The sequence below is a fragment of the Macrosteles quadrilineatus genome, unplaced genomic scaffold, assembly GCF_028750875.1.
Source record: "Macrosteles quadrilineatus isolate MER2022 unplaced genomic scaffold, UCM_ALF_1.0 Scaffold_3__2_contigs__length_128488019, whole genome shotgun sequence".
NCBI lineage: Eukaryota > Metazoa > Arthropoda > Insecta > Hemiptera > Cicadellidae > Macrosteles > Macrosteles quadrilineatus.
In genome coordinates, this window is record NW_026542596.1 from 60,942,642 (window position 1) to 60,968,790 (window position 26,149).

Here is a 26,149-nt window from a genome sequence, read left to right on the forward strand (position 1 = left end):
TTAGTGATGAGTGAGTGAGTGAGTCAGTCAGTGAGGGCTTTGCCTTTTATACAGAGATAGAATAGAATAGATATTCCTAATCAAATGAAAATTCAATTTTTGACCAAACACAGCTCCACATGACAAACGTAGCTTACCTCATCCATCATCTCCTTAGTCTGCATCTCCAGTGCCTTGCATTTCTTGTACGCCTGCGTCAGGTCTTCAGTCAGTTTCTCCATCTCCTTGTGTACACTGTCTCTCTCACTCATCACTAGCGAATACTCCTGCATCGCTGCGTTGCGCTCCTCTGTCAACCGCTTCAGATCCTTGTTGGCTTTCATCCGCACAGCCATCGCCTGGTTGATCTCCTTCACCGCCTCCTCGTGCTGCTGCTGCACCTGCCACATCACAACTATCTAGATGGCGTTGCTTAATTCACTTTAGAATTTATATTGTAGATTTATAACCGTTTATAACAGAATTAGAAACTAAACTAAAATATGATTGCCTCATTTAAAAGTTCCTTTGCAAGATGATTCATACCATATTTTTACTAATGTCCTGCAAATTTTGCACAATCCAGATTTTTTGGCAAATCATCAAAGAATTTTTTTCTTAAGATGTTATTTAAGAACTTTTAAGCAATGCTAGAGTGAAATTAAAAACTCAGTAGCTCCAATAGTAATACAGTAGACTGCCTTTGCCACTGTTACTTGCGGAAGTTATGACCAAAACTTGTGAGTGAATACAATAAGCCTAACCTGTCAGCACCACATTTATGATTTATTTTAATGCCATGTACGAGTGTTTTCTTTACCAAGATCAGTTTCAACATTTCAATGTTATGGCGTTGTAAAGTTTTAATGTAGCATTTCCACACAGAAGAAAAGAAAATGTCATGGTGCATGTATTTTTTTAAATTGTTAACCCTTTTTCCTGCAACCCGACACTTCTCAAACTCAGCCTTCCAATTATTACACTTAGACGAGTTTGTCAGAAAATATTGTGCTATTTATGACCATCAGGTTTAATCACAATAAGAAAATACCTTTTTCGCCCAAGTGGTGGATGTCAACTGTATTTTAAACCCAAAACACAACAATAACCAACTTGTACACTTAACATTATGTAACGAATTAAATCACGTAGGCCTAGACCTACCACAGTCACAGCCCAACTTAAATAGGGAGCACCCTCTTTCCTACCCCGTAAATCCTAATAGGCCGTGAGACAGGTGAAGGACTCTAAGGGATTATAACCCTCACACACACACACAGACACTCCTACACAAACACACAATATGTCATGCGCTGTGGGAAGGTAGGACCCTGAGCGCTGGCAAGTGTGCGTGCATTAGTGGAAGGGACGTTAATCTTTCAGAGTCCTTCGCCTGCCTCACAGCCTATAGCCTCTTCTAAATGGACTACAAAGATTATATATCATCACTTAATTGAATTGTTCACATAAATTTTAACAGATCTCTTGGTAGATTTGCTTTTGCCAACTCTGCAACTAGTAGATTGAAACAAAAAGTGGTTTCTCAAACCATTTAGCCCACACTATTGTCTTTCTTTACAAATTTAAGATAAACTAAAATTTCATCACCATTGCTTTGAGAATTCACAACTGGCCTAGTTGTTAAAGTATATAAATGACTCTTATCCTCAAAGTTTGAGTACAAGTACAACGTAACTTCAATGTCTATTAACTAATCAGTTGTTAGAAGTCTGCTTATATAAGCAGGTAGGTCTGCCTATCACATAAAACGATCAATGAAGTATTTGATACAACATTTTGTGGTCCAACTTTGAAACCGTGAGGATAAGGTGTTTTAAACTACAATTGATTGTAACCGGAAAATCAATTGTATTTACCAAAAAACAAACTATAATACACACACATACACACACATACGGGGTTTTACCGAATACTCGCAAACACCTAATTGTGGCATCTTTCAACCTGCGGCCACCAGTGGATGAAGGAAGGTGGTAGAAACATGTCTGCATCGATATTTTTAATGAACACTCCATTTTAACATCTAACATTCCAGTTTTTTAATTGTGGCACCATGCCACAAATCGGTATATATCAACAGTGTGTGGACAGGATGCCACTAATGCGTTGTAGTGCTTGAGCGGTGTGTGCGCGCCCCCTACTTCTCGCGTGCGCTGTTGCCAGTTCTCCGTTCTAGTTCCTTCATTCCGTTCTGTATTCATGTGGCTCTATGCCCTAGCCGCTGTAGCTCATTTCCCGCGCTCATGACGTCGTCTTTTATTAGTGTAAGGATTTTACATGAAGTTTTTTTCAAAGCTCCAATAATTTTTACAATTATTGGATTTAAAGTCAATGGACCAAATGAAATGTCGTGAGGATTACATAAAACTACATGCCATTTTGTTGATATTTTATAGTCACATTGTATGTATGGTTTACGAGCTGAGATACTTGGAATAAAGGCCTTAATGTGCTGGGTAAATTATCAGTTTCATGGGAATATACAAGAAATCTATTCTATCTATATATTAATTACGTAAGCCGATTCTTTGCGTCAAAATTGTGGGCGACTGGGAAGTCGTAGAACGACGTGAGAGGGCTCAAATTAAAGGTCTTTATCCCGTGACGGCGGGAAAAATAGTTAAATTCCCAAAATCTTAACACAAAATTAGATATAACGTACAATGTTCTCCATAAGAATAGCATTAGAAGGCATTTACTGCTGATTTTTGTTTACTTCAATCCAGCTGATCGTGATTTTATCATTAGCAAGTAAGCTTACATTTGGATTACTCATTTGCCAGTCAATTCTGCAATGTAATGTATACTATATAAAACCAACTAGGTATATAAAGGGATAACGTTACCTTTAATAATCAAGACTTTTTAGTTATGTCACAGTTGAAATAAATTGTTTTCAAGATTTAAGAAACGATTCAAGATTAAAAGAAGATCTTCTTTGTTTTTATTTTAAAACATATGTAAAAGATTTATTCCAATTTTTTTTTTTAATTTACTAACATTTATATTTGAAATTTATTAGAGTGTTTAATTAATATTTTGTATGAAGTGGAATAACCTCAACGGTTACTCTTAGAAAACAATTTGGGAATAGAGATGAAGTAGGTTCGTACAGGTATTTAAACGAACCAAAAATATTTATGTCGTGATTAGTTTCGATAACTGGGTAATGGAACCCTAACTAGCCGCAAAATAGTTAGTAATTAGACGTTGACTAGGCCCTTTTTTGGTAGAATATGTAAATCAATCGCACCTTTAGGAGGATTAACACCACATATACTTACACTAGGCTAATAGTGGTTTTTTAATGTTGATCACAAACAAATTTAGGTCCAAGTTCTGTCAATGGGATGCCTTTACTTAAGAATAATTTTGTTAAACCTTTACAAAATGAGCATAGACTTAGAAATAATAACTGGGTAGGGTATCTCAACACACCATTTTTTGCCTTTTCTTATTTGACGAAGACAATTTCCAATACTGTATTTCAATCGGGGAAGCCTTGTTATCAGCATTAACAAAAAAACCAAAGCTACCTTAATAAACCAATATTTATTCATAAATATGTTTGCTGCCTTTAGCAGTTAAACCTCTGGAATCATTCAAATTCTTTATTGAACATAACGTTATCAACAAAAGCAAACAAAGACAAACAACAAACTGTTTTGTTTTTTTGCACAAAAGATATGTTGTTGTGGGATATCTAGGCCTATCCTGACATATAGATAATTTGATTCTGAGTTTGTTTAAATATTCCAACAATAATTCCTTTTCCGTTTAAGCTTTTTAGGGACTATGTCCCTACAAGCCACTAGTTTACATTAAAATACGCAATAAGTATGACTCCGTTTTTTCTGTATGCATATAATTAATTCATGGTAATGTAAAAGTATGCGTAACGAATTTTTCACCTCACTATGATGTTTTTAGCTGTTTTACATACATTTAGCTGGTTTATATTGGTGGCTGAAAGTTACGTTTTGCTGGCCATGCCAGCTGTCATCGTCATATGGGGACCGAGCAGGGGTTTACATCCCTAGGGCCGCAAAATCACTTGTTCGCCTATTTACTCAAAACATTAATGTATATTAAATGCACAAGCTGTATCCATGGCATTGCAATAGACTTGTTTTTTGTCACAGCTGCCTAGACAACTATTTATTGTTATTTTTTATTTTGCTGATTCCTCAAAATATTTTACATAAATAAGAGGGACGTTATATTGCAAAACATACTTGGGTGAAAAATAGCGTTCGTACCACGAGCCAAAATGGGTTTGCAGCTCTCGATCGTTTTACGTTCTCGAATTCGTCTCGAACTAAAAACCCGATCTCGAGTCGGCAAAACCTCACTTTCGGCCCTAGGTACGAAATATACTATTTTTGTACGTTGGATTTAGAGACCCAAACTTGGTAGGGGTGTCCAAAGAAACGTCTTGGTCTGTAGATGAGTTAGGTATCAAAAGAAAGACTAATCAAAATCCCTTAGGACTCTGCCCCAGAAGCCTTTAAAGATCCCTCCACAGAGCTGTTTACATTTTGGCCATGTTAATAATACTTTTTAATGAAACAGCTGTTCATTTTTAAATTGTATTTCAAACAACACACATTTATTGGGAGTTACTGAATTCTACCAAATAAGTATTTGCAATGTTATTTTCAGATTTTAAAATTGATTTTCTTCTTTATCATGTCATGTTTTGCAATATAACGTCCCATTACGAAATCAGTGGAAAGTCCTTTTATCACAGCAATTCTTAAATTATTTCTTATTGAACTATCTTATATCACTTGCACGGGTTGGTGTCTGCCTTTTTCACCACTTTTGACTATATTTTATCATATTATACTACACATATCAAATATTTATGTAGAAATATCTGCTCTTATCGTGTCTAATAAAATCCAAACATAGAAACTTTGTCTAAAATGGTACCCACCTTGACAAATTATTTGCACCTGCCTATATTACGGACTTTAGCGCACTGGTTTGGTAACATTATTGAAAATAACACGACATTTTGGCTGTAAAAAATGGTACAAAGAGAAAATACTATTTAAGCAGCTACTGTCAATGCGGAGCGAGCGAAGCTCTTTGGGATCAACTTCAATGCAACAAATAGAGAAACATCACTCAATAACGGCTGAACGCATTTCAGCCAAACTTAACAAAATTTTAGACTAATAGTGAGATGGTTTTTAAACAAACAAATTTCAATTAGATAATGCTAATGCAATTTAAATCGAACTTAAAATTTCCAATATTTAACAAGGAGCGGAGGGATACGGACCTGTGACTACTTTCCTCGGAACCTATTTGTGTTGCCGGCTGATTAGAAACAGCCAATGTTAGAAATCAGGATTTCGAACAGTCTTGCTGTTAATCTGCTGGACAATAGTCAATGCATTACGAGATTATAAAGTGTTGTGCATGTGCTGGACCTAAGCTACAGATTTCTGTAAATATTTAAATGATTGTTCCAATTTTTGGCAAGGCTTGTTGATGAACAGGTGCTTGTTTAATGTTTCCTGACATTGTTTTGATATATGTTTTACTTATTGTCCTCATATTTGAACCGATTGTAAAATAAATTCTGATAAAAAATAAGCGATATATCTAACCGCATCGAAATCGATATTTAATCCGATAATACCTCACAGGTTATATTATGTTGAATTACATCGACGGTGCAGTAAGTTATTACACTTAAAACGCAGATTGAACACTGATCTAATTTAGGCATGTGGTAGGTGGTAGGTGAAGGTAGGTCGGGGTTTATGAGTATTCGTGACTACATTAAGTGTTTTAAAGTAAGGTTGGATTAGGGAGGTAAAGTGTAGGTTATAGATAGGTGATCGGGTTGTTTATTTGTCTTGCACCAAATAATTTTTATCTTTTGGAATATTTGGTTAAACGGGTATATAATATAATTAATTCATGGTAATGTAAAAGTATGCGTAACGAATTTTTCACCTCACTATGATGTTTTTAGCTGTTTTACATACATTTAGCTGGTTTATATTGGTGGCTGAAAGTTACGTTTTGCTGGCCATGCCAGCTGTCATCGTCATATGGGGACCGAGCAGGGGTTTACATCCCTAGGGCCGCAAAATCACTTGTTCGCCTATTTACTCAAAACATTAATGTATATTAAATGCACAAGCTGTATCCATGGCATTGCAATAGACTTGTTTTTTGTCACAGCTGCCTAGACAACTATTTATTGTTATTTTTTATTTTGCTGATTCCTCAAAATATTTCACATAAATAAGAGGGACGTTATATTGCAAAACATACTTGGGTGAAAAATAGCGTTCGTACCACGAGCCAAAATGGGTTTGCAGCTCTCGATCGTTTTACGTTCTCGAATTCGTCTCGAACTAAAAACCCGATCTCGAGTCGGCAAAACCTCACTTTCGGCCCTAGGTACGAAATATACTATTTTTGTACGTTGGATTTAGAGACCCAAACTTGGTAGGGGTGTCCAAAGAAACGTCTTGGTCTGTAGATGAGTTAGGTATCAAAAGAAAGACTAATCAAAATCCCTTAGGACTCTGCCCCAGAAGCCTTTAAAGATCCCTCCACAGAGCTGTTTACATTTTGGCCATGTTAATAATACTTTTTAATGAAACAGCTGTTCATTTTTAAATTGTATTTCAAACAACACACATTTATTGGGAGTTACTGAATTCTACCAAATAAGTATTTGCAATGTTATTTTCAGATTTTAAAATTGATTTTCTTCTTTATCATGTCATGTTTTGCAATATAACGTCCCATTACGAAATCAGTGGAAAGTCCTTTTATCACAGCAATTCTTAAATTATTTCTTATTGAACTATCTTATATCACTTGCACGGGTTGGTGTCTGCCTTTTTCACCACTTTTGACTATATTTTATCATATTATACTACACATATCAAATATTTATGTAGAAATATCTGCTCTTATCGTGTCTAATAAAATCCAAACATAGAAACTTTGTCTAAAATGGTACCCACCTTGACAAATTATTTGCACCTGCCTATATTACGGACTTTAGCGCACTGGTTTGGTAACATTATTGAAAATAACACGACATTTTGGCTGTAAAAAATGGTACAAAGAGAAAATACTATTTAAGCAGCTACTGTCAATGCGGAGCGAGCGAAGCTCTTTGGGATCAACTTCAATGCAACAAATAGAGAAACATCACTCAATAACGGCTGAACGCATTTCAGCCAAACTTAACAAAATTTTAGACTAATAGTGAGATGGTTTTTAAACAAACAAATTTCAATTAGATAATGCTAATGCAATTTAAATCGAACTTAAAATTTCCAATATTTAACAAGGAGCGGAGGGATACGGACCTGTGACTACTTTCCTCGGAACCTATTTGTGTTGCCGGCTGATTAGAAACAGCCAATGTTAGAAATCAGGATTTCGAACAGTCTTGCTGTTAATCTGCTGGACAATAGTCAATGCATTACGAGATTATAAAGTGTTGTGCATGTGCTGGACCTAAGCTACAGATTTCTGTAAATATTTAAATGATTGTTCCAATTTTTGGCAAGGCTTGTTGATGAACAGGTGCTTGTTTAATGTTTCCTGACATTGTTTTGATATATGTTTTACTTATTGTCCTCATATTTGAACCGATTGTAAAATAAATTCTGATAAAAAATAAGCGATATATCTAACCGCATCGAAATCGATATTTAATCCGATAATACCTCACAGGTTATATTATGTTGAATTACATCGACGGTGCAGTAAGTTATTACACTTAAAACGCAGATTGAACACTGATCTAATTTAGGCATGTGGTAGGTGGTAGGTGAAGGTAGGTCGGGGTTTATGAGTATTCGTGACTACATTAAGTGTTTTAAAGTAAGGTTGGATTAGGGAGGTAAAGTGTAGGTTATAGATAGGTGATCGGGTTGTTTATTTGTCTTGCACCAAATAATTTTTATCTTTTGGAATATTTGGTTAAACGGGTAAACGATTTGAAAAATGCTTGCGTTATGGTCTTAACAAGCCATCTACAGTATTCTAGCATTGACTTGATATAAAGTCAATGATTCTAGCAAATTACTACATAAAAACCAAATGAAAAGAACATTTTTGAATTTGGACCTTTGACCATAACAAAACTAACATATAATTTATGAAATGTGAAAAGTTGTATAGCATTAAATACTATTCTGTAATATTAATAATTGTTCGGCAAATCCTCATTTTAATGGCTCGGTTGAAAATGGAATCTGTATTTTGTGAAACAGTAATTTGGTAACAATCCAGTAATTTCAAAAGTTGATAACAGTAGCCTATCCTATTTAAATACTGTTATTTGATTGCCAAGCCACGGACTATACATACGTCCAGTTACAACCGTAATAAGTAAATAATTAATTACCTGGGCTAATAGAAGTACACTTTTATTCACGGTATGGATAATTGGCTAGGCCTGTCCAGAAGTAGGCTACGAATTTCTAATCATATTATCTACATTGTATATTTAAGACATGTCTTCCCTTCTTATTGTTATTCTGTTTTCACTTAAATCAGCTGAATGCGATGTTTACTTATTACTTATGTTTAGGCCTACATTTCAGCCATCTTATTTTGTTGTTCAATAAGTAAGTCTTTTTGAATTTTTTACATTTTTACACATTGAAATATATAATTGATAATTCAGTTCATTTTAGTCTTTTAAAGGTGTGTTACATTTGAGTCTCACGTTAAAATAGCCCTAAGCTTTTCGTAGGCCTATGTTTTATCTTTGACTATCAATACAACTTACAGACATTCCATCCCCATGTTGAATTTGTAGCAAGCCTTTTTCATCAAAATCTGCTGTATCCAATGGCCATTATTAAGAACAATATTAAAAATGCTGTCTCTAAATCGTCCTAATAATGGTAGAAGGCGTACATTCTAGTTACATTACAATAATATCCTCCATCATATCAAGAATACTTGGTATTACCAATCATAAATTATTTCCAGCAAAGAACGCTGAGCTTAACCGATTGCAAGGGTTGAAATGAAGACCAATGTTTATGTTGCACAGTTGAATTTAAATGTCAAATTTCCCCTCCTGTTGTTATACTTTAATACTAGTTTTTTTTAATAATTACGTTTTTTTTTATACTTCAATACTTTAACCGATTGTAAGGGTGAAAAATGAAGCCCAATGTTTATGTTGTGGGCTACAGTTAAATTTGGATGTTAAATTTCCGTTCTCTTTTTTATACTTTAATGCCCTTTTTGGATGTTAATATCAGATTCCAACTACTGTAATATTTTCCTGGTCAAAACTACCATAATGCACTTCTGGAAGAGGTATCTGAATAACAAGATGTAGTAAAACAAATTTGAATTATTATAATTTTAACCAATAAAACCAGCATTAGTACATCTATTGAGTTTTTACATTTAGTTACTTATACAAATATCAAATCACGTTTTTCCGCTCAACTGGCTTTCACCTCTCTGAAAGCAACCCTAGTAATAATATGTATTTTAATTTAAGTACCGTACTTTAATTGATTCGGTTATATTTTTACCTCATATAAAATTTGAACATGGATTGAAACATTAGATGTCTTTGGAATACTCTGAGAGTGAGAACCAAAACATAACTTTCAGCAATGCTGTATCGAAATTTACCTCTTTCTTGCCTATTAAATAAAAATTCTAAATTAATAACAGAAAATAAATTGCTTTTATATAAAACCATTCTAAACCCAGTGTGGACGTACGGTATCCAACTGTGGGTGACATCCAGTGAATCCAATTTGAACATCATCCAAAGATTCCAATCTAAAGTTCTTAGACACATTCTTCAGGCACCATGGTTCGTTAACAACGAAGTGCTCCATAGAGACAGTCGAACCCCAACGATCAAAGAAGAAATTTCAAGGTTAAGTGCCAAATACTTAAAGAAATTAGAGTACCATACCAACTACCTCGCTTTGAATTTGTTGAACAACAGCAACTGTATATATAGATTGAAAAGATGCCATGTTTTGGACCTAAGTAGTCGTTTTTAGAGATTTATGGACTTTAAACTTTGTGCCAATATGCAAAGTTTGTTTGTTAGCTTTATTGTTGGATAAGGACTAAATACTGTGTTTAAATTTTATCACATTTGCTTATTGTTCTATTTTTTTTTTAACAGATTGTAAATTAAATAAAATGATAAAAAAATAATAATAATTACCTCTACTGAGTGATTCAGAAATGTAATTGTAAAATTTTTGTCAACATGACTAGAATGTTAATAAAACAGATGTCAGCACGAAATAGTTTGTAAGAAAAAAAATTGCAGCATAGGACAACTTATATAGTGTTCTAACCTAAAACATTGTTATTGTTTCAATGTAAAAATTCAATTGATACAAAGTAACTACGGTACGTTACCAATTTATGTTTGTAAACAAAAATACATTTTTTAATGGTGGCATAAAAACAATTTAAATAATTATTTACAACACAAATTATTTTTAATATAAAACATTGTTCACCACTCGGAGCAAAAGTATGTTATTTATGGTACTTAAATTGTTTTATAGTACGTGGCAGTACAGTATTATTAGTTTATTAGTTGCTTGTTGCACTGTTCTACACACTGCTCAAGCGCTACAACTCATTAAGTGGCATCCTGTACACACACTGTTGATATATACTGAATTGTGGCATGGTGCCACTATTTAGAGTGTAAGCTGGCGCGAGAATTGGCAACGTAGCATTAGGAAAGTTATAGTTCCGGCAGACGGCGCGAGGCGCGCTAGCTACCTGTATGGTTTCGTGTTCCACAATTCGGCGTGTACCTGCGCTACTTAAACTCCCATCAACGAGTTCAAAAATACTCAATTGTGGCATGTGATTTTTAAACGACGTAATAATGCTGGAAAACCTAAAAAATGATCGAATTAGCTGTGGCACCCTGAAAAAGGTGCCACAATTTTTGAAGGTGCCACAGTACGGCCGTGTGCCTGTGAAGGATGCCACTATTCGGTGAATACAGACACACACAAAACACTCAGCAAACACAGAGGTTAAAAATGTATTTACAAAAAAATTGAGTCATTTAAATATGGAAGGAAACAATGAGAAAGGATATGCGGAAAATTTGTTAGATGCAGTTTCAACCGGCAATTTAAGAACCAGGACACCATTAACTATACTAAGGTTAAATTTTTTGTATTGTGTTTGAGCAGTTATCACTAAACTAAAGCATTTTAGTTTCTGTTCACACAGGTAATTCAGATAAACATAATTAAAAAAAATTATTCTATGACAGTTGAGAGGCTGAATGAATAAAATGAAATTGAAGCTTCTACAGGGTGAGGCAGTGAAACGGCACGATTTTGAAAAATCACAAATAATTCTGTTTGAAAAGAAGGATAGTTGTATTCACATAAATCCTAAGTACAAGAGTGGAAATTAATGTTTCACTTTAAAAATAATTACATTTTTTAATACAGTGACAGTAAAATGGTGTATTTGGTTTTGCACACATCGATTTTGCGAGATCGACCGAACTCGCAATGGAAAGTGCGCTAAACACAAACCATAATATCCACGTTTTTGTAATACGCTTTTACAGCAAACGTGTGCTGTGCACTCGTGCAACGCTCCATCGCTACTGAAATTTCCACTTGTCTAGACGCTTATGGTCATTTTCCCCGTACTCTAATAGCCCCCAATTCCTTGTCACCTGGTATCGGAATCGTGCCGTTTCACTGCCTCACCCTGTATTTTCTTCGTACTCTTAATTTAATTTGATCCTCTATATAAATTATGTGATGTTTTATGTTTTATTCTTTTCTCTTTTTTTTTACAAATAGTGTAGACTTTTCAAGGCCGAGGTGCTTCTGAAGAGCGTAAAGTAGTGTGAATCATCTGATTACTCTACAAACACAAAACTAGTCCATCTACAAAATCGGCAGAAATACCCGCTTCTACAAACATTACGTGATTATATTCGTTCCATGTTCAGGAGGGGGTTAAAGCTCTAAGAAAATAGGTCACTGGGTTCAAACTACCGGGTTTAACGATTGACACTACAAAATTGGAATTAAAAATAAATGCATGCAACAAAAAAGAGAAAAGTTATCATGAAGGCGATGAAGGTCTATTATTGACAACGGCGAGTGTTATAGTGAACATGCATCTTGAGTGTGGATTGTGTGGTGGCTTGCTAATTTGTTCCAATATTCAAATGAATAAGCTAAACTGCAAATCAGAAACCTAAAAATAACAGCTGCTTATTTGTGTAGTACACCAATTTTGAAACAACTTTCAAGTGAAATAAATAGTTAAATAGCTAGTCAGATTGTATTACGAATCTAAGTGACGAAGTGTTTTAAAACTGACAGTGGAGAAATATGTTTAACTCAATGTAATGTAATTGTGTTGATCGCTTACAAAACAAGGAAAGTGATTGAAGTGTTTTACAATATTGAAAAAGGTGATAAAAAAATAAAAAATAAACATTTTTGTGACCTTATTTACATTTGAACACAGTATGCAATAAATTTGATTTCAGGTGGGGTTGGAATATTGTCTTCCATTATTATTACAACATCTCATATATCTATCTATATATTAATCTATATATTAATTTCGTAAGCCGATTCTTTGCGTCAAAATTTTGGGCGACTGGGACGTCGTAGAATGACGGGAGAGGGCTCAAATTAAAGGTCTCAATCCCGTGACGGCGGGAAAAATAGTGAAATTCCCCAAATTTTAACATCAAATTAGATATAACGTAAAATGTTCTCCATAAGAATAGCAATAGAAGCCATTTGCTGCTTTTTGTTTATTTTTGTTGTCAATACAGCTGATCATGATTTATCATCAAGCCAGTAAGCAATATTACATTTGGATTAAACTCATTTTCCAGTAAATTCTGCAATGTACGGTATACTATATAAATTTAACCAGGGATAACGTCTTAGAATGTTGAAATAAATTTTTTATTGTACATGTTGAAAATTTGTGTGTTTAATAATTGCATATTTTGTTTTACATTTTTATCTTTTTAGGGACTTATGTAAGTCCCCCCTACATGTCCCTAGTATAGTTTAAAATCGGATAATAAAATACTCCTGACTAAAAATAATAATTACCTATACCAAGTAAAAGGTTAAAACATGAGGAGTTATGTCAGGCAAACCTAGTTAGATTAGAAAACACTAAGGTTGTTTCAAAACCAAAAGAAATGGGCTATTTCAGAAGTCATTCAACCCAAAAAACCAACCAATAGAATCCAAATTACTACAGAGATAACTGATTCAGAAGTTCATGAATAATCACACTCTGAAATCAAACTTAGTTCCAAACGAGTCAAAAACACCAAAGACCAAATGATTCGTGACAATGTGCTGAACACTGAGCAAGCCACACACATACAGTAATATTGTGGACATACAGTCAAGTTAACCTTGGTAAGGGCTTCCTGGTACTCGTTGCGTTCCCTCAAAGCGATGTCCCACTGTCGTATAGCTGCTGTACACTGCTGCTTCAGTCCGTTACGTTCTCTGATGGCTACGTTGCGCTCTTGTATCATCTCCTCACACTTCTTCTTCATCCTACCCATCTCCTCCTACATAACATTGACAATTTTAAACCTGCGTTTAGTTTTAGGAGGAAAAACCACTTGGCTAAGAACTACGAAGAGGGTATGGGTTTACAAGTAACTTGAACAACAAAAATGTTTCAGGGAGTTAAAAGCACACAAAAAGATCACACAACTACAATGTTGATATTTTGTCCTTAAAAGTGCCTTCTTCAGAAGAAAGAAGTATAATGGCAGTAATTATTATAATATTATTACTAATTGGCAATGTTTGAACTAACCAAATCAGTCTGGAAACACATTACTTTTTAATCAACCACTTAAAAAAAGCAAGTTAGTAGTTGTGTATCCATTCCTTCCGCCTAAATATAAACCCCTAAATGAGTCCCTTGTGATTGTGTTTTTTGACAAATAATGACAAAACATACCTGGCCAGACAAACAAAGTAAAATAAACCAAACACATAAAACGATGAGAACAAATTAGGAGTAACAATTTTTATTTCCAAAACATCAGTTTCAGAGATTGGCACCTGCTGACACATTTTAATGCGGTTAATGGACTCCTTTAGGGAAAAAAATTTCGAACGAAATATATTTAATATTTAAGAGCTGCAATCTCGATTCTGTACATATTTGAATTGTACATAGTTAGTAATTAAAGTAAAAATCTACAGTATATAAAAAAATCTAGCCAAAGAGACAGAAGGTTAATTTACAACGTAAATTGCATCTTTGAATTTAATAATGAGTTTTCTAGTGTGAATGCAGAACATAAAATACAACAAAACATAACAAGACCATTAATTTTACAAAGCCCAAACAATTAATTAGCTGGAGATTGTCACAGAAAAGAAAGTATTTGGCAATTTTAATGGTAAATGGTACAGTGGCAACTCAAGTGGTTAAATACTTTTTTCTGGGTTTAGCGATACCCCCGACCAACCTCTTCACAACAAAACATTTCAAAGTAGCTAAGCTAAATAACATTGCAGACCTGAGCCAGCTCTAGTTTGTCCACAGTAGATGAGTGAGATGTTATGAGGTCGTCGTAGCGTTTCCGCAGCGAGTCGTACTCCTCCTTGACTGCCTCGTACTTGCTTCTCATCGTCATAAAGTGTTGGTTGATGGTGTCAGTGTTTCCAGCCTCCGCCAAGTTGCCATCCTGTAGGGTAATCACAAGTTTATCAAGTTGTCAACTGCTATGTTTTTAACAGGATACAACTCCAAAAATTTTTAAGGTGAATGATGAACTTGGGGCACCAGGACCTATGATTTTTACGCAGTTTGTTGTTAGCTTACATTCAGTCGTACAAGGTTACGATAAACAAATATCTCCATTAGATATTAATAGTTTAATATAACTTGTAGTTAATTTTTTTGTGTTGTTTCTGGACCAGTTTTTGACAAATAAAACGTTAAATTACCTGTTGTCGCCTTGTGAGCCAAGTTTTGACCTTAAGAATTATACAAATTTTGGTTCTTCAGTTGTCATATCGTCGTACATTTATCTTGCCTCAAGAGGTAAAAGTAAATGAATTAAATGAAAAAAAAAATCTTTATTTTACCAGGCTAGACATCTAACCCATAAGAACAATACTTGGACCATATGGTGGCAAAAAGAAATTTAACTTATGGTACCTGGTGGTGAGCCCTCATATCCGACAGTTCTCTCTCCAGCCGCTGCTTGTCTGTAGCCAGGTCTGCGTACTTGTTGCGCAGAGTGGATGTCTCCGCAGCCGCAGCCTCCAACTGTGTCATTGCTGCGTGGTGTTGTCCTCTGTAGTACTCCAGGTCCTTCATGGTGTGTTCACATCTGCGCACTGTCTCACTGTGCTGTCTGAACAGTCGACAAAATAAGTTAATACTATGTTAGCAGCTAAAAACCAAAGGGAAATTTAGTTAAATGTAAGTTAACATTTTTTTAGGGTGGGGGGGGGGGGTGTGATTAGGTCTTACCATGAACAGCTGTTTATACAATTTTTTTCAATATTTATTGGTTATCTAAAAGCCACTATCACAATTTTCTTGTACCTTACCATAATTTTGAAAAATAGTTGGTGTGCATAATATTTACCTCCTGAGCAGTTGCAGTTCACTGGTAGTTTTCTCACATTGTTGTTTCATAGTGTCGTAATCTCTGTCCCGTCCTCGCTCACCCGACCCTCCTCCGTACGAGCGGGACATGGTGTCTGTCAACACATGAACGTTACACAACGTACAAGGAATGTTTAAAAAGTAGGCCTAACTAATTTTTTAGTATAGCCTGTCTTTTAATGAAAATAACGCTGTCATCTTTACGGTTTTTAATTTGATGGGGGGAAAATACTGACAGCCTCTAAAATTGTTGTATCCATCTCAGGGATCACACTCTTAATGTTCTTAAGTCCGAGACGAACAGTTCGGGGCTAGAGCCTTATGTCTTGGGACGTTCTTTTATTAGGTATCAGGGCCTATGTTATGATAAGTTATGATTTTAGTTAGTACTGTATATTTGACCCGACTAATGCAATTTTGTCAATCTAACCAAATAAACGACTTATAGACTTATTGATGTGTAAGTGGGACATAAAAAAACCCGTGTGGAATTCATGGTTAGAGACAAACCCTTTACTCTGTCTCAGTTAGTGCCGTTGGTCGGGTTAAGTGTTGTAGGCCTACAAGTTTTTAAATGTTTTATTTGTTAATTTATTTTGCTTGTCACAATGCACATAGCCTATTTTTGTATTTGAAATATACATCTTGACGAATCCCATTTGGATCAAATGTTTCTGTTCTACTTGTGAATGCCATGTTTGGCTAAACATATGTAGTGGATTTCAAACAAACACTATATTTAAACTGCAAGACGAGGTACGTAATAGTTTAGTCTTTACCACGCAGTTCAGGGGATTTAATTGAACCCTTTACGTTCAATGCACTGAAAGGCTCGTTACGTCTTTTGTGTCCGAAGCATACGTGAAACCAACCCATGTTATCAAATCAGAGCTTACACACTGCTCGGACACCCGAGACACACAAATGCATGTGTGTAAATATTTTTGTAAAAATATAGACTATAAATTCAAGAAGACCCCATAAAATTCTACAAAAGATAGAGAACTGCACAAATTCCTTATCTACAAGGACAACAACAAAGATCAATTAATTAATAAATTATGGAAAACTGAACTACATTTGGATTCTTATATTCTGAAGATATTACTTTTTAATCCTAATTTCAAACAGTTTCATTTGGAAGAGATAACCACCTATACAAGACTCACCATTGTTGATACTACCGTCCATGGAACTATTTCCCGAAGCCATTTTGTGATGTTTACTTTAATTCCATTAGCACTGATTACCTGCAACAAAACAAAAGTACCAAAATGGTTAAATACAAGTCAATCCAAGAGGTAGAGGTATATAAGCACAAATGGGCCTTATAAATATTGTAAATTGTAACACACCAATCTAAAACGATGGGGAAGGAAAAGTAATACTAGTTAATTGGCTAGTTAGTCAGGTTTCCATGAAACTTGTTGCAATGGAATAGGGAAACAGGATATATTAATTAAATATATACCATAGAATTACAGAACTAAAAGGTATGACTGAAACAAAAGTAGTCATGAAACCAATTAGACAAACCAAGTTCATGAAATATTTTAAATTTAGCGAATTTTCCATTTAGGGAATATGCTAACTGTAGTACTCATGGTAAGACCTGGACACGGGACCGATTTACCTTTTCGTTATGAGGTCCCTAGAGGCCAAAAACACCATCCGTTCAAATTCATATATATATATATATACATATATGTGTCCGTTAGCCCGATAACTCAAGCAAAAATGATCCGATTTTGATGAAATTTGGTATAAATCTGTAATCCTGCATTTATTTGAAAGAGTTCGCTAACCAGTATGATGAAATATGGGAACAGGGTTTAGGGGTGGTTTTATGAGGTAAAATTAGTTTTTCCCATTTTTCACCCAAAAAACATAAAACCTAGCAATGTCTTCCAAAACCATTTTGTAGAGCTTAAAAAAACAAATAATTTAGTATATTGAAGCGTTATTATGCGCCTAATGGTTACAGAGAAAATTAAAAGGCATTTATTTCTTACTAAACTAATAACATTAAAAAAACACAATCTTTCACCCTCCCTGTTGCAGCACACCTAAGTACTCGTTAAACTAATTCAATTTAAATAGGGAATAAATGTGATATTTTTAAGGAGACATTTTAGTGTAAATCCAATCAGGTATCAGGTAAAATGGAAATTCACTTCCTCTGCAGGTTTGCTGCGACGGGGGTATTTATAATTTTTATGTGTTGTGTCCAAACATGCTCAACTTTGAGGGATATTGAAGCTTGATGATTTGGACCTGATGAAGTACTTTGTACTAAACTACTGTAGTTGGTCACCCTAACTACAAACTATTGTTTGACAGTAGCACAGGCACTATAAATCTTTGCTTCATTTAAAGATCCAGAGGCTATTCTATGAAAGTAATAAATGCAGTGAAATAATTGACCAAATTTATATGTCAAAAATCAATTATATCAATTATCTAAGATGGGGATGCCACTATGTGCGTATTTTAACCCAAATATGAGTGAAGGATGAGTGTAGGATGAGTGGTGCAATCTTGTAGTCTTGTTAGTAGCTAAGGCCGACATATTCCTTAGACACATAAATATTTAGACTCTCTGCCTACATTATTTCTCAATTTATCTTTGGGGATACCAACAGGTTTACTGGATACATAATGAAATCAAATTACTTAAATGTTTGAATATTTAAATTGTAGCGTACCTATTGGTAAAAGTAGGTTTGACTTTATTTGTGTTGTAAAGAATTAAGCTTCCTAAATTGAATACAGTTTTTAATTTTATTTTAGACATATTAATCTGTTGTGTTGCTAAATACAAGTATTAATAAGGTGGTATCAAGAAAAAGTTACTTTTTCAGTCACAACAGAACTTAACAAAAAACAATAAATACAAAAATGTTAAGTAATTTCGTTTAAAAACCTCTGTCCCAACTCCATAGAAAACTGGGTTCGTCAAAGAAAAAAGATACTTAGACTTGAGTAATAACTACAACCAATGATCACAAATTTGTTCTTCAAACAAAACTTGTAATGTCAAATCCAGAAAACTATATCAAAGCAACAACTGTAAGACTATGAATTGGCTCATCTAACAAAACACGTTAAAGAAAGCGTAAATATAAATCTTCCATAGGAAAAAAAAAAACTAAACCCTGAGGATTAAGAGTTGGGTTTTCTTACAAAAGCTATGCCAAATAAAAGAAACATAAAACCATCAGACACATAACTAAAAAGTATTGATTAAGAATAAGCTCCAGAAAACGTGTTTCAACTAAAAATAAAGGTATACAAAACATTTTAGGGCAATAATTGAAACAACAGACTAATATGAGTTGGCTTTAGCTGTAGCACAACAACTTTCACCTTGATTTTCAGGCAACTCTGTGATGTTGCAAACAGAACCAACCAGAGCATGACAATCACTGGCCTGAGCAAGGAAAACCTATGTTACAACCACACACTCTAGCCGGCCAATACTGTACAGACTACACTGGTCTACGCACAGGGGTTCAAGTGTTTAAATGAAAGATATTTATAATACCCCGCCACAGCAAACCTGCAAAGTGAATTTCCATTTGCCTTGATTGGATTTTTACTCACATATTTCCTTAAACATGTCAGATTTATTCCCAATAAAAAAAGAAACATTAGATTTAACGAGAACCTACATAGGTTTGCTGATACAGTGAAGGAAAATTTGATTGGCAAAATTTAAAAACCTATTGATAAATTTGATAAAAAAATATCCATTAACAAACTATAACTGTTTACTTTTTCTCCAAATAGGCTAAAAATTAAATAATACTTTGATATGTCCTAAATTTGTTTGAAAATCTTATCGGTAACATTTAATTGTGGAACATTTGTATTCTTAAGATATACACGATGGCTATGATAAAAAATACAAATTTTCATGTAGGCCTAATAAAAAACACAAAACCTCACAACAAACTGATCTATGACCTAAACTTAATATAATATAGAGACAGGCGGTAAAATTGTACCTTAAGTCCTCGATTCTGCTAATCAAAATAATTCCAGAAACTACAAAAGAACAATATTGCACTCAAAAATACCGTGTTAATAAGATCTACACAATATCTAAAGGCTACATATACTAACAAACACACAGTATAGCTTTTTACCCAAATAAAATGTAAGAAACATTTAAATACATAAGCTGATTACACTACAAATGCACCATCAGTTAACAGCATGCATAACTTAACACTGACACATAACAATACATCATAAAACACTAAAAAGAGCTCCAAGGTTATCTTCAGGCACTGTTAGTTCAAACACAATAATCTAAAACAAAAATAAAAATCCTCCCCTGTTTCAGGTATGAGGGGCTGAGGACTACTGGAAGCTATGATCTAGCATAAAGAGAGTAAGGATGAATGACCATCCCTTTGGTTCAAGTTCAATGAAAAGACCCTCTTTTGTAAGCTTTTTGACCCAGCTTCTTTTAAATGGCAAGCCTACCCTGTGATATACAGACTATGGTACCTGATTAGAGTTTAAATCAGTCTTAAATGTTACAACAGTTTACATAACTCATTCTTTAATGGAATATACTTGTATTTACATTAATAGTATTATTGGGAAGGGGGGCATCAAATTAAAGTGATAACGTTCTCAAATCAATACTTAAGTAATTTCAAATGTACTCAAATTATGTTAGTCAAATGTTTGTTGCTCAGATAATTTCATAAAAAAAAATGAAATCAAAGTGTTTAACTTGTAGCTAAATTAGACCCAGTCCTTTATTTATTTGGTTGTATGATATCAATATAATTTTACAAAGAGCTTGAAAAAAATAGACTGTAAGATTTAATTCAAGGCTTAATTTAAGGTAGCCTACCCCTTTCAACATCTCCCGTAGGCTACGTCTCTGGTAGGCTATTAAGTATAAAAAATTCCTACTATCTTGGGTTTAGTAATATATTGGTGACAATCCGTACAATAAATATAGTTTCAAGTTTTTTAACCATTTAACTTATAAAAGGCATAGAAGTAATTTCACAAACAGTTTACGGAACTACATTTTCTATTCAATAAAAATTTTGTGGTTATTTATTATCAAGCTAATACGGTAGTACTCATGATGGGACTGTTATAATTTTTTTATTTTGAGGTCCCTAGAGGCCAAAAATACAATCCGTTCAAATTCATATAGCCTATATATATAGGTACCTATCTAACTAATATTATAAATGTGAAAGTTTGTAGGCCTATATATATATATAGGCCTATCATATATTAGTCCATTAGCACGAAAAGTTTAACTCAAGCAAAAATTATCCGATTTAGATTATATTTTGTATAAACGTGTTTTTTAAATCTAAATTTATTCAAACGATTTTTGGCCAAAAAAACATAAAATTTGTCAATTTATTTCCAAACCATTTTGTAGAGCTTATAGAACAAATAATTTAGTGTGTTGAAGCATTACTATGCGCCTAATGGTTAAGGAGAAAATTCCAAAAGATTGTAAATTTAAAATTCCCATGTTATTCTTATGGAAAATGCATTTATTTTATACTGTACTTAGGCTATTATTAATATTCTAGGCCTACAACAAAACAAAACTTCTCCTTGACCGAGACCAGCAGAGCCGGATAGGTTGCGTCAATTTTCTATTTACACTATATACATAAAAACTTCCATAGATTGAAGATGAACTATATTAAAAGTACTTTGGCGGTGGATGATTTTGCCGCAGGCTTATTGACTTAAAGTTTCTCATTAAAATGGTCTTGAAGGCTGTAGTATGGTTTCTCCCTCAACAAGTTTTTCAGGGCTGTACGAAAGGCCGTTTCCCCTTGGTTTTTGATTGACGTAGGCAGCTGGTTTTAAATCTTCAGGGCAAGCGTTGGGAAAGAGTTTTTGGTTTTAGACAGCCGGCAGAAAGATATGTCCAGGTCGGAGCGATGTATTGTACCATGGCTATGAACAGTATTTCTTGTAGGGAATTTATGTAGGTTTGCCTTCACATGGTCGGCTGACAAAAAAATGTAATGACTGACAATAGTTAAAATACCGGTGCTGACAAACAGAATGGTCATTTCTTTTACTAGAAGTTAAAATACGTAGGTACTGCTTTCTTCTACAACTTGAGAATTTCATGACATGATGGTGCATGGCCCCAGAGAAGGAGACCATAGCTTAAAAACTATGGAACAGAGCGTGGTACACTATAATCAAATAAGGTTTACTGACAAACCTAGTCAACTTCCGAAGTAGATGGACCACCCTGGACAGTCTTTTACCAAATGATTGAATGTGTTTATCCCATGCAAGTTTTGGATCAATTGCAAAACCAAGAAGATTTACGTTGGGTACATCTTGTATGTGGTGACTGAGAGTACAAGTAAGTCTCTGCGTCTTGTCTTCGTTTAGTTTTAATTTGTTGGACGCAAACCAGTGTTTCGCTTCCTCAAATTGGATGTCAGCTGTCTCAAGTGCAAGAGTAGGATTTGCACCAGACGAGAAAATGGTAGTGTCATCCGCAAATCTAAGGGCCATACCATTTAACTCGAGGTCATTTATGACGACAAGGAACAGTACAGGCCCCATAATTGAACCTTGGGGGACTCCATGGGCTACAGTCATGGCTTGGGATTTTGCACCACTCAAAGAAAACACTTGCCTTCTATTTCCAAGATAGGATTTTAATGTGTGTAGGGCGACATCACCCACACCATAACGTTCGAGTTTGTCAATTAGGATTTTGTGGGAGATACAATCGAATGCTTTGCTCAGGTCGCAAAGTGTCAATGACAACATGTCTGAAGATTCAAAAGCATACTGCACTCTGGTTACAAGTTCGGCCATCGCAGTCACCGTGGATTTATTACGCCTGAATCCACGTTGAAGACCAGAAAAAAGGTTGTTTGATTCAAAAAAATTTACTAGTTGATTCCTAATGATGGTTTCTATTACTTTACTAAACACAGGAATTACAGAAATCTATATATCTAATTCCGTAAGCCCAAAATTTTACAATGAAATTGTGAGCGAACGGGAGGCTGTAGAAAGCTGGAAGAGGTCTCATTTTAAAGGTCTGGGCATGAAATTTTGGGGAAAATTATTCATTTTTTCTTAATTATGTACCAAAAGGTTGTTACGGAATAAAATAATTCACATTTAAATAGCATGGGAATCTATGTCATGTCTGCTTTGTTTACTTTAAAACATGTGGTTTAAACTTTATTTAAAGCATATGGTAATATGTAATATGTACTGTAAAGCTGAAATAGATTTTTTTCCCAATTTTAAGGTTCTGGATTAGTTAATGGAGCACGATTAGTTAGAAGTAATTACAGGATATTTTTCATGCCAAAAATAAAACTAATATCATAAGACCCTAATATGCCGTTTAAGTTTACAAGGATTCAATTCCCATTGAGATTAGCTTTCGCTATTACTAGGTATAAATAAAGCGCAAGGCCAAAGCTTCACAAAAGTTGACATTTATTTGAAAACCCCAGTGTTTAGGCCTACCCAGTGGTCAACTTTATGTTGCTTTTAGCTGGGTAAAGCGGCCAGATGATGTTAAAATACTACTAGAACTAAATAAAGACCAAGGAACTAACCAATATGGATACTGTAAAACAGAGAGATTTTCCATTTTACAAGCTGGAAGATGACATTATCTCTATGTGTTTTTCAAAGTGAATTTGTCTATATTCAAAGAAATGTACATATCTTTTATTAATAGTCATGAAGATAACTATTGAAAATGTTCCTCAGTTGTACTATGATTAGAAAGTTTATATTATAAACACACTGCATGAACAGTCCTTTGGAATTTTTATTTTTAACAGAGCAGACATCAAAATTCTTTATGCAGCTATATAATAACTATCCTAACATATATATAAAAATGTTAAACAATTCAAGGTAGGGTAACTCATGAGACTAATAATTTGTACAAAATAATTACTAGAATATATATATAGGGGCCCCTACAAGCCACTAGTAGGCCTATAACTGTTTAAGTTGGAAGGATCGCCCTTTTTGTAAATGGGGACCGTTCGTGCAACTTTAAAAAGATCGGGAAAAATTCCAATGCTCAGACAATCATTTATAATCATGGATATAGAGGTTGAGCAATTTCATCCACTATGGCCTTGAGGACAACAGTTGACATGCCGTAGATATCTGGGCTACGTGAGGATTTAAACCCCGACACGATCTTCACTATCTCAAAGGAGTTACACTCTGCCATCGTACAAGGTTGACATTTGAACGAGGGACATTTTCAGCAGGATCGTCAGCCACTGATGGAATCTCCAAAACCAGTTTCTCAACGTTACCTAACAGAAATTTGTCGAAATCATCTGGGCTAGCTTTACATAGGGCTGTATTTGGCTTTGAGAGGCTTCTATTACTGTTAACTAACGACCAAGCCGCCTTACATGGATTTAGTGCACCTTCAATCTTACTTATATTATCGAGTTTCTTGGCTTCATTGACCTTAACCTTGTACGTATTCTTTGTTTTGACGTACAAGCGTCTAACTACAATGCTCCAGGTAATGAACTCTGCAAATAATTCTTATGATTCTTTTTTCGCCAAAGAAAAACTGTTTGTCTCGCTACATCCTCCCCAAAATGTAACTCCCTAACTTATAATGCTATGGGAACACCCGTAGTACACCTTCATCAGAACACTCTACACCATTCCTCAGCTTACGAGCCAGGCAGCAGACCACGACCAGTCTCTCTATTACATTATAAATAGGGACATAAATAGGGGCGACGGCGCACAAGGAGTCGGAAGTAAATCTTGAATGGAAGCATAGGTTGAGATGCTCATCAAATTAAAGGTATTTATTAGTAGAATACAATGCCGCAAACCGTACTTCAAAAGGACCATCCGTTAAAAAATGACAGTTGTTTAAAGATTTAAAAAAGTGTTTTAATTTAAAGAAATTGGCTAATTTTGAAAATCTTTGAACATCTGCCATTTTGCGCAGGATCAACCTTTTGAAGTGCGGGTTGCGGCATTGTTTTCAGTTGGAGTAGACCTTGAAATTGATGTACAACTCAACATAGGCTGTCATTAAAGATTTTCTTCTGACCCCCGACGGGCCGTCCCCCAAAGGTGATATCCGACCACCATGTACACAGAAAAGTAGCTTACAATTTCCAGTAACGGTATACCAAATGTGGTTATGATATCGTTTGGTCACCCTGTATTTTAATTAAGGGGCTGTAGTCAGGTTTATTCCTGTTATAAAAGTGTAGAAATCCAGTTTTTCCATGATAGCTTATTATTATGGCAACAGTTTGATAAGCTATTTATTCCGGACTGAGTCTTCTTGATTGATTCAGCTGAATTTGAGTCGGACACTATATGGCCGACGTCATCAGCATAAAGCCACACCTCGCCATGCTACACATCCTCCAATAGACCATTAACAAAGAGCAAGAAAATAATAGGACCCAGGTTCGAACCTTGCGGAACGCCGGTATTCACATCGTGTTGCATCTCTGACTTATCTCTGACTTCTTATTACATGATCCAAGGTGTTTGACCACTACCACCTGTGACCTGTCTTTCAGAAATGACATAATCCAATCCAATGGTTGGTTTTTAATACCAAACTTTATCAATTTATTTTTAAGTCTAGGCTATGATTAAGGCAATCATTAGCCTTAGTCATGTCATAAAACAAAGCAAATAGGCTAGGTATACATCTTCCATGCAATCAATCTTGTCATGAACTAAGGTCAATAAAGAGAATATAGCATCTATAGTTGATTTCTTTTTTTCAGGATCCAAATTGATTTTGCAGTAAAATTTTGTTTTATTCTAGGTATGGCAGGAGTCTATTTAAAAAGGCCACTTCAAATAAGTTATTTTAGGGAAGACTGACTGGATCGCAACTGGTCTATAATTACTAATTACATCTTTCTCGTTCTTCTTGTGAATCGGAATTATTTTAAAAGTTTTAATTCTGTCCGGGAATTTCCCTTCCATAAAAGATTTATTAATTATTGGCATAAGAGGTTTAGTCACCAGGTGAGCACAAGACTTCACAATGGAATGGCGGTACCAGCTGCGGATTTTGTGTTCACATTAACCCTCCAAGTGTCCATAGTATTGTATTAATGTCCGCCCATTTATTACGCAATCGCAGGGTTTTAATATATCTTAGAAACTTAAAAACAATGTAAAGTAGGTAGGAGTCTACCGTACTGTTTTATATAGGGTACCTATCATTTTGTTTGGGAAATTATGGGCTTCAATGTATATAAAACATTAGGCTACAAAAAAAATTTTTAACAATTTTTGTGTGGTTAACATTTCTCAAAAATTATAAAATAAATGAAAAAAATGTATGTTTGCGCTCAATAAATTGTTATAATTTATAAGTCTACAAATATTTTAAAATAGCCACTTTGTTCTAAGTTAAATTTTATAAGGATTACAAATAGGCTATATATAATAATATAAGGAAGTAAAT

General features: G+C 34.5%; 1 protein-coding gene across 3 annotated transcripts in view; it reads right to left on the reverse strand.

Moving 5' to 3' along the window:
* Positions 1-26,149, reverse strand: part of LOC128988924 (disks large homolog 5-like) — a 54,802-nt gene that overhangs the window by 27,178 nt on the left and 1,475 nt on the right. For 2 of the 3 annotated variants that reach the window (XM_054410707.1, XM_054410705.1), the window contains exons 2-7: positions 16,836-16,916; positions 15,647-15,761; positions 15,211-15,409; positions 14,567-14,734; positions 13,424-13,597; positions 138-380 (exon numbers count right to left, since the gene is read on the reverse strand). In XM_054410707.1, coding sequence (XP_054266682.1) covers positions 138-380; positions 13,424-13,597; positions 14,567-14,734; positions 15,211-15,409; positions 15,647-15,761; positions 16,836-16,878 — 942 coding nt within the window. In that variant the 5' untranslated portion in view covers positions 16,879-16,916. The remainder of the gene's footprint in view (positions 1-137; positions 381-13,423; positions 13,598-14,566; positions 14,735-15,210; positions 15,410-15,646; positions 15,762-16,835; positions 16,917-26,149) is intronic. The other variant, XM_054410706.1, reaches the window with a different exon arrangement.